This window comes from Triticum dicoccoides, chromosome 6A (genome assembly GCF_002162155.2).
Source record: "Triticum dicoccoides isolate Atlit2015 ecotype Zavitan chromosome 6A, WEW_v2.0, whole genome shotgun sequence".
Classification (NCBI taxonomy): Eukaryota; Viridiplantae; Streptophyta; class Magnoliopsida; order Poales; family Poaceae; genus Triticum; species Triticum dicoccoides.
The window spans coordinates 114631400-114641299 of NC_041390.1; the positions used below are offsets into that span (position 1 = coordinate 114631400).

At 39.8% G+C, this 9900-nt stretch overlaps 1 protein-coding gene across 4 annotated transcripts in view; it reads right to left on the bottom strand.

The window, feature by feature from the left end:
• Positions 1-726: 726 nt before the first annotated feature.
• LOC119315416 (BEACH domain-containing protein B-like) overlaps positions 727-9900 on the bottom strand; it is a 30477-nt gene continuing 21303 nt past the window's right edge. For 2 of the 4 annotated variants that reach the window (XM_037590045.1, XM_037590042.1), the window contains exons 27-41: positions 7586-8041; positions 7295-7505; positions 6908-7129; positions 6348-6821; positions 5958-6260; positions 5424-5876; positions 5302-5348; positions 5107-5200; positions 4635-4841; positions 4320-4445; positions 3858-4229; positions 3532-3763; positions 1901-2641; positions 1683-1769; positions 727-1146 (exon numbers count right to left, since the gene is read on the bottom strand). In XM_037590045.1, the coding sequence (XP_037445942.1) occupies positions 1947-2641; positions 3532-3763; positions 3858-4229; positions 4320-4445; positions 4635-4841; positions 5107-5200; positions 5302-5348; positions 5424-5876; positions 5958-6260; positions 6348-6821; positions 6908-7129; positions 7295-7505; positions 7586-8041 (3892 nt within the window). In that variant the 3' untranslated portion in view covers positions 727-1146; positions 1683-1769; positions 1901-1946. Of the gene's footprint in view, positions 1147-1682; positions 1770-1900; positions 2642-3531; positions 3764-3857; positions 4230-4319; positions 4446-4634; positions 4842-5106; positions 5201-5301; positions 5349-5423; positions 5877-5957; positions 6261-6347; positions 6822-6907; positions 7130-7294; positions 7506-7585; positions 8042-9900 lie in introns of those variants that run through there. The other 2 variants (XM_037590044.1, XM_037590046.1) reach the window with 2 other exon arrangements.

Consider the following 9900-nt stretch of genomic DNA (forward strand, 5'->3'; position numbering starts at 1 on the left):
GGGGGCAGAGGTCATTTGGTAAAAATTATACCCGCGACGGTACCCAACGCATGGAGGAGAACATTCTCAGCTGGCGTGGCCTTCGAAGGGTTTTGCACCGAGCGCTTGGCCGCCCTGGTAGTAGGCTTTGGGGTGAAGGGCTCGGCCTCCGGACGTAGCTGGGTCGCCTGTACCTCGCGTATCAGTGGGGGCGCCAGCCTCTGTATGATGCTAGAGCAGAAGGCCTTCATCTTCCCGAATGCAACTGTCTCTCGTGCAGCCATGCCATCCGCACTTTCCTCCGCGCGTAGCGTGTTTTCCAACAGCATGGGTGGCTCGGGGGTCGAAGCATGCAGGCCCGCCACGTTCATGGCAGGAGGCCCCGGTGGGGTAGAGCCTCCTTGGCTCGAGTGGTCTAATCCGACTAAGCGACTCAGGTCACCCTTCTGTTCACTCGGGTCTTCCTTCCCGTGCCGCTAGACTTCTCTCCTTCAAATCATACCATCTCCGCTCACGATCCATGTCTCACCTTCGCCTCTCCATGTGTTGTAGGCCACAAAATCATGGCACGCACATGAGAGCTCCGCAAAGTATTAGACAGCACTGCTCATCTTGCTACCGAGATTGGCCGTGCGCACCAATCGATACGAAGACCAAGGGTTGTCCTCCTTTTCGGGGGGAAATTGCTACCGAAATTTCATTAGAAAGAAGAGCTAGCCCCGAAGTTGATAAAAAGGTTTCTGGGTCTCAAGAGACTAATGGCACAACCACGCGCCGCTTACTTTCCCACTGAGAAGATGAGCTTCATGTACAATGTATGATTTCGTAACTACAGGATACTGGCATCTAATACATACAGATAAATTCTATTGGGAGAGGAAATTGCTCGCCCTAACTTGTAAGAACACCGCACGAGATTATGTTACACTCGCATGCACTAGCTATGCAACTAGCAGTCCAGCACCACGGTATCCGAGCTCATCTCGAAAATCAAAAGGAGAAAGTACTGTGGTATTAGTTACCACGTATCCATTTTGCAGTTAGAAGAATTATCCGCTTGTGGACCTTGATCAGCTCAGGCATCCTGTAGAATCCTAACTCCTCAATCTAAAGCTGTATGTACAGAAGAGCAACAAACTGTTCTCTTTTACATTTACTGCCGGTGATCTGCAGAGTTCAAAATAGAAACATCAATATTCCCGGAAAAAAAAATACGGTAGGCATGCAATTTGTGAAACCAAAGAAAAAACATAACGGTAGGCCAACTACAATTTTAAAAATAGTCTTCTTCCTTGAAGCATGGATAGGTCAAAGTAGCATCCTACCCTAAAAATATCCTGAAGAACACAGAAAGTGCACTAGAATGTTTAATTATTAGCCAATGCATGCAACTGGAAACCTAGAAAAGTATGCCGGCTAACTACAACAAAATCTAATCCCTCCATTCCTAAATATAAGGCTTTTTAGATATTTCGATATGGACTACATACGGAGCAAAATGAGTGAATCTACACTCTAAAATATGTCTATATACATCTGTATGTAATCCGTATTGAAATCTCTAAAAAGGCTTATATTTAGAAACAGAGGGAGTATTCCTCTTCCATCAATCCTATGATAATTAAAAACCTAGTAGCGTGTCTAACTACAGTGAATATTGTAGGTACAATGAGAAGCATAAATGACTAGGTACAGTAAAATACCCCCATTGACGAGAGCATCACAACAATCTCCTCCCCTGGAAAGATCCCGAAGGGCAGATTGACTATGCAATTTGAGCATTCTGCAAGCTTGGAGATGAGAACAAACAAAATGGTCCAAGGCATCAGCACAAAGACATTAAGGATGGAGTGATAAAAAAAAGGTATAAACAAGAAAACAATGACATGACAAGCTGCATTGACTGTGGCCACTGACTCACCTTTGTTCAGAACTTGCAGCAAGGAGCGCTGCTTAATCACACACCACTAACCTACAGAAGATTTTACTTTGTTTCGTTGTATGCCGCCTTTGCGAAGTAATGGATTTTCTATTGAAAATACAATCAAGCTGCCATCCTTGGTTCCAGCCAAAAAGCACTCCTCGGGAGTCACAGCTAAAGAAGTTATTGTCTTCCCAGATCCATCATACCTCCAAACAACTCCGAGAGAATCCATAGACCGCAGAACAATTTGTCCATGATCACCAGCACATACCATAAACTCTCCACAACAACTTAGTTCCATGCAATTCAGGCGGCCATTGGATTCTGATGAAGCGATATGTTTTCCATTTATGGAATACATATGCAAGGAGAGATCACTGTCAGAATAAAATACTATCCTACCATGCTGTGATGCCACCAGCTTTGACAGGCCAGCACCTGATGGATGTCGAATGGATCGAACATAAGTCCCCTCACGCAGCGTATGAAATATACAAGTTCCATCCTTTGATCCACTGATAACAATATCAAGTTCCTTACTAACAAATAAGCATGTGATAATATCATCATGACCACACAAGATGTGAGAAGGGTTTTCGATGATAACATGGTCCTTAGTTGATAGGTCATTACTTGCATTCTTTGATCTTTTGTCATTTGATCTTCCTCGGAATGCATGCCAAATCATAATAGTCGTGTCATAACTTCCAGTTGCAATTACACTTCCATCAGATGAAACTGCACAAAAAGTGTGCTCCCAAGATGTTAAGGCAAAATTGAATGGAAGAAAGCATATATGAGGTCTGCTTAGTTGCTAGCACTAACTGATCTCTCCCTCAGGTTAAGAGTGCATACCCAAGATGGCTCAGAACTCAAGTAATACTCCCTCCGTCCCAAAATAAGTGCAGCTGATTTAGTAAAAAGTTGTATTCTTATTCTGGGACGGAGGGAGTATTTGATAGAATTAGACCATGTTTGACCAAATTAATTAAGACTACAACTAATCAAATTAATTAATGGAAGCAAGTAAGTTAGATTCCATTACACTCCCTCCGTTCCTAAATACTCCCTCCGTTCCTAAATATTTGTCTTTCTAGAGATTTCAAATGGTCACCACATACGGATGTATATAGACATATTTTAGAGTGTAGATTCACTCATTTTGCTCCGTATGTAGTCATATTTGAAACCTCTAAAAAGACAATTATTTAGGAACGGAGGGAGTATAAGTCTTTTTAGAGATTTCAATATGAACTACATACGGATGTACTCCCTCCGTTCCAAATTACTCGTCGCAGAAATGGATGTATCTAGAACTAAAATACATCTAGATACATCCATACCTGCAACAAGTAATTCGGAACGGAGGGAGTATATAGACAGAGTTTAAAGTGTAGATCCACTCATTTTGCTCCGTATGTAGTCCACATTGGAATCTCTAAAAGACTTATACTCCCTCTGTCCCAAAATTCTTGTCTTAGATTTGTCTAAATACGGATGTATCTAGTTACATTTTAATGTTAGATACTTGAGGGAGTATATTATTGCAGTTTATTCAACTATATATGCTTAATGCTGGATCTTAAAGAGTAAATGTAATACCATACACATCAGAAAGGATTAACCACCTGCAACACAGCTAACAACATCTTTATGCTGTCGGATGCTCTGCACAATTCTTCCATCACTAAGGGAAATGATCTGGAAACTGTTCTCCCAATTACCACATAAAATTAAATAATTGTCACCATGAATTTGGACAGCTGCCAGGCATTGTCTTCCGAACTCAACATTTTCAGCCAAGGAAGTGGCAACTTTTCGGGGAGAAATAACATCAGAACCAATTCCAAAGAAAGGCTCCTACAAGAAAAGAACATACATAATAAATAAAAGTACATACACTTATGGACTAATAATTTTACCCTATTAGATATAGTTTTCATTAGGAAGAGACCAGTGATCCAGAAAATGTGAAGTTTCCACCAGACTGTAATTGCGTTGTTAGCCAAAGTTTTACTGACAGTCTGAGCCCCTCGCTCATCAAGACAATGTTTGAATCCAACAAGCCAATGAACAATACAGATGATGAAGAGCTGATTGCACTAGGAACAACAGAAGTCACTGTTATCGACTGTGGAGCAAAATATAGTGGGTGTGCAATTGGTATAGGAGGTCCTCTTCTTGGGTGTTTCTTCCGAAAAATTTGAATGGGTGTCTGTCCAAAATTTGCAATCTGGTCTTCGATAGCAGACTTCTGCAACATATCATCCATGTTTTCCAAATCAACAGCACCCTCGTATGTCAAATAGTAGAATATATTTGCTGCCTGCCCCAGATAATTGGTATTTGATTAGTAAAGTCAAATTGTGTGATCTACTAACTCAAGTATGCTGCAAAAGGGTGATAAATCATGTACCTCAATGGCAGGCTTGCCACGCTGCTTATAACCAAATATGAGGTCAATCCAGTGATGAAGATTAGAGCTTACATATTCACTTTCAAGGGCCTCACGATTGATATGAATGAATTCTTCTGGTGAACCCTGCACAAGACATATTTCCTTTGATCATGAATTCTTCTGCCCTCGTGTGCACTAAATATTGTGTACCTTTAACCAATAATAACTCTTCCAAACATTTAGATTGGTAACTCTTTCAAATATTTAGATTGGTTATATGAGTACATTCGCACAAAGTCAATCTAAAAAACTGCAGAAATTATCAATCATTACCTTTGCCCATGGAGGGAGACCTACATGGCCTAAAGGTTCACCGTCCTGCTTTACCCCAAAGTGATATGAATTCAAATTTTCAAGAAACTCAGGCATGTAAAAGAATTCAGGTGTAAGCTCCTTGACATCACTTGTATTTGATAGGCAGTTCCTATATGTGCTTTCAATGCTCTGAAAGAGACGGTCTGCATGGTCAAATTTACCACCCTGCATAAATAAACATATAAAGTAATGTAGTATTAGCTAATTAGCTATAGTACTATTTGCTGTTCAGTGAAAAGATATGCCATGAAAGAATATATACACATCCTAAACAAATTCACTTATTTAGTACTCCCTCCGATCCAAAATAAGTGTCACAGGTTTGAACTAAGGTTAGTTCAACCTTGTATAAAACTGCGGCACTTATTATGGATCGCAGGGAGTAAGAGACTAATATTCAAGCTAGTACAGAATTACTCAGATAAAGGACCTGAAGATTGCGGTGCAGAGCAGTAAAAGGCTCGAGCCTTAGAAGGTAGTAAAGAACAATTCCCATGCTAGAGTAGTGTGATCCATAATAAAAACTGCAGAAGGAAAAACAAAATTTTGATGCAATGAGCGTCTAGAGAAAACTTGGGACACAAGAAAAGTTTAGGAATGCAATTCAAAAATATTTAGGTCAAACCTTGGTATATCAGGATCACAGAAATTAAGATATCTATCTTCGAAAACCTGCACATTGTTTATTATTTATCAGAGATGATAACTGGGAGAGACAGTACGATACCCCATAGCTACGGGAAATACCTTAAAGCGTTTTGCATCCAATGCACCAACTGGCTTTGACAGGTCCCTGAAAGTAGATGACTTGTTGAAATCAAGTTTTTCTGATGAATAGTCAGCCAATATCCAAGGAAATATAGGGTATTGAGTTAAATCGTTGTAAGATCGTCCAGAAAGAGTATTCAGAATCATTAGATACTCAAAGTTGCTGATCTCCCTTTTTCTCCAACTCTCCCTGGCACTCTCAGCCATTTCAAGGGCAACTTTTCTGTCAACAAACGAAATTACACTATTTTTGTCTTTTGTACTTCCTTTGGGGAACAAAGCATCATTCCTCAAGGAAACTAAAAGAGACCCAACATTTTTAGCATCATTTTGGGAGGAAAAATTAAGAAATATAGGTGCATTTGCATCATCAAAAAATATCTCCGTTGCAGTATATTGTAGTAGGTAACGTGTCCAGTAAACTGCTCTTATCTGTCAACAAAGAAAAGTGGAGTCAGATCTTTCACACACATGCACGAATGCAGACACAATGAGAGAGGGCGGACAACACACCCTGGTTATTTTCCACCTTCTATGGTGTTTTATCTTGTTAGACTGACTTTTCATCAGAGCATCACCAGATCCAGCCTCATTGCCTCGTCCTACATCAGAATTACCCTTCAGCTTTTCCACACTTCCCAGCTCACTCTTGGCATCTGATTCCTTGTTATCTAGAAACTTGTTGAAAACAGATGAGCCCCCTGTGCCTTCGACCAAAAACTCAAAAGAAAAATGCAGGGCATTTCGAGTGATAGTAAATTGTCCAGCTAGTTTTCTTTTTGGTGTAACAAGAACACAGTGAACAGAAGATAGCACCTGGAAATTGGAAAGGAAAACCAAGGGTCTGAGGATACAACAATAAATCTGCCAAAATGTTAAACGCATATAATGAAGCCTGTTTACCTCAGCATAATCATTATCTCCACCAGTAGATGATTGTTCTTTCCTATTTTGCACACTACTAGTAGGATAATCTGAAGAGTCTTTAGAATTTGCAGCATCACTTGACACCTGATTCTCTGATGGTTTATTTTGGGAAGGCTCACTTGTATCATTGTTATCCTCACATGATTCAGAACCAACATCCCCTGTGATTCCACGCACTCCTTTCAGAAGGAAGCGCTTCATTTTTTCTGGAATCTTGGCACTAACGAAAGGATCAACAGACGGGGCGGTATTTTCATTAGTAGATTTGGTGGACAGTGGTTGACAAATGCGTTCATCAAACTTATAATTACGCTTCAGCTTCATTCGCCGCCGCCATTTATCCTCTGTCTTGTCATGTTTCCAGTATGTCACCAAATTATTTGGAAAGGGGCTAGCAGACCATGGTCCTCTTTCGTCACTCAAAGCGCGGAAAATATGTATCCATTTATCCTGATATAAAACATGTCAGTTTTATCTGCAATTCAAACTACTAAACATTGAAATATTTGGTAAAATTTACTGTGACCACAACTTACTGCAACAATTTGCTGATCCTCATCAAATGCAAGCTTGAAAGCTGCTTTCCTATTGTCATCCCCAGAAATTGCGGCAGTCTTTGCAAACTGTATATCATCTTCCAAGCTTTGGAGTTGTTCTATATCTTCAATCAAGCGCTCGTCAAGTTTAGAATTTAGGTCCTGGAGTTGCCTCAGGCGATCAGCCTTTGTGTCCTTCATGTATTTTACTAAATCAGAAGCCTGGCAAGTAACAAACTGTTTATTTCTTGCTAGTGGTGTTTGGAAAAAAAATCATAAAGAGCATGGTAAAAAGAAAAAAAATGGGAGCGACAATGTAAGGCATCTAATTTTTTCATGCCAAAGCACAATACTTTTGAACTAAACTAAAAATGAAGAGAGACAAACCGCAGCAAGAACACGATCCTTCTGTACAAGATTAAGAATGAAGCCGGACTCTTTATTGCTATTTGCTTCAGCAGAATCATCTTTGCCCAAGATGCTAGTGGCTAGCATGGACTTTCCATATATGACAGTCTCAAGAATCAAATGTGAAATAACATGGAAACGTGCACCATCATCAAGTTCCCCGTAGTGGGATCTAACCCTTAGTAAAGACCTGCAGCAAAAAGGAATTTACTAGAACAGCCACGATAATCAAGGGGATATTCCCATGGGTCTTAAGGGTGATAGCCATACCAAATTATGAAATGCAGTCTGTTTTTGCATTGATCTTCTTCGGAAATAAGATTAGGAAGCATTGTTATAAATTGCTGGACACACTTGGATGCATTTTCTAAGCCAGCTTTGCAGAGATACATAATTACAAGGTGGAAGATGATTCTTGGGAACCTTTCTCCTCGTAGCATCATGGCTTTGTCAGTAATTTTGTTCGTCTTTGCACTTAATGCCGTACCAATGCCTCCAGTTACAACTACAGCAGCCATTTCTGCAGCCGGGATATTTAGCGATTCTACCAACCCACGTGCCCTTTGCCCAATAGATGGAACAGAGGCACTTGAACCCTTTGGTGTCAATCTGTTTTGTCCCTTGCCATTCAAGTTCCAAACAAGAGTCCAGATTTTGTCATAAAAGCTCCACCAGTCATCACTCAGTTTTTCACCATCAGTAAATATGTTGCTACTCCAAGGAAGACTGCAAAAGTGCAAAATAAACATATTTACAGATGGTAAATATAAATTTATCAGAAGTTCTACTCTTACATATCATCAAACAGAAGGTAAGCAAGTGAACAGAAATGGGAACAAGAGTTACTAGAGGAAGTTCGGTGTCAAATTACCGATACTGAATCGCCTAACTACCAGATACCACCAAAATGTTACTTGTAATGCAGCAGCAGTCACTAATCCTAAGGTATTCCACTTAACATTGTCATGAGGGAAGCAACTTGTTCCATTCCCATGGCCTAAGGATCAAATACTCCCTCCGTTCCCAAATATAAGTCTTTCAAGAGATTTCAACAAGTGACTACATACGGAGCAAAATGAGTGAATCCACACTCTACAATATGTCTACATACATCCATATGTTGTTGTCGATTTGAAATGTCTAAAAAGACTTATATTTAGGAACGGAGGGAGTATATACAAATGCATGGGATAGAGTAGGAAACGTACATACAAAAAGGAAATATAAAATACAGAGCAGCAACCTTGTCAGCAACCAGACATGTGGAGGAAAAAAAGGTTTGGAAACCTTGTTCTATTATACTCCCTCCGTTCCGAATTACTTGTCGCAGGTATGGATTTATCTAGATGTATTTTAGTTTTAGATACATTCATTTCTGCGACGAGTAATTTGGAACGGAGGGAGTACGAGGGAAGCAACTTGTTCTACTCCGTGGCCTTAGGCCCATAATATACAAATACATGTATAAGAAAGAGTAGGAAACGGACATACAACAGGAAATACAAAGAGTTCTACTATAACACAACTATATATCTCTAACAGGCATATAAGAAGAAATGGTAATATCAGCAACTTAAGCAGCAAAATCCCAATCATGCTTTATTATAGCATGTTCCCCCAATGAACCAAACAGATCTTTGTTCTTCTCTAAGCTTGTCTCTGTGTCCTGCCTGTGTGTGGTGATTGTGAAACAATCTCTACTAAACTGAGTAAAATATAAATGATTAAATGAGCTGTAAAAAAAGAACCATGATGTGACACATCAGGCACTCACGACATCAGGATAAGGTTCTTCACAGGAATACATGATGGCCTCCAGTGTGCAATTCAGTACAAGTAGTGGATATTTTCAGCACCTTTGATCTTTAACATGTGCACGTTACGTCATTACCTATTAGAGATATTTTTCCATATGGTTGCATTGCGAAAGCATATCTAATCTCATAAATTAGTTTTGATGATTAAACAATCCTATTGTATGAACATTTTCATTGTGATTAATGAAGGAGAAATAATCCCGGATTTGAGTAAAGTGTCTCAAGGCAAAGTTAAAAATAAAGACTGGGGGCATTTTTATAGCAATGCGCGATCTTTGTCGTTAGGTTGAAGACCAAGTTGCTAAGCTTACTTTTAGTGTTGCCTAGTAGCTTGATACCTATCAAATACCACATTGCTCAATAAGGGTTACAATGCATTTATCTTCCCTTGCTAATATATGTTGATCCCGTGGTTTGCATCTAAGGCTCTATACATTCATCGAGGCCATCTGTGGTTTTCTTCTCTTGATCTTATACTTGTGCGTTTACTTTTCTTAGAGGAATACTGATTGCTTGCTCACCATACTGATTGCTTGCTCACCACATTGCTCAATAAGGGAATACCCTAAGGATTGCATCTACATCCTGATTTGTGCAAAACCTATTTTCCTCAATTGGCTCAAAACCTGTTTTAGCCAAAGCCACCCCATCTGTGGTTTTCTTCTCTTGATCTTATACTTGTGCGTTTACTTTTCTTAGAGGAATACTGATTGCTTGCTCACCATACTGATTGCTTGCTCACCACATTGCTCAATAAGGGAATACCCT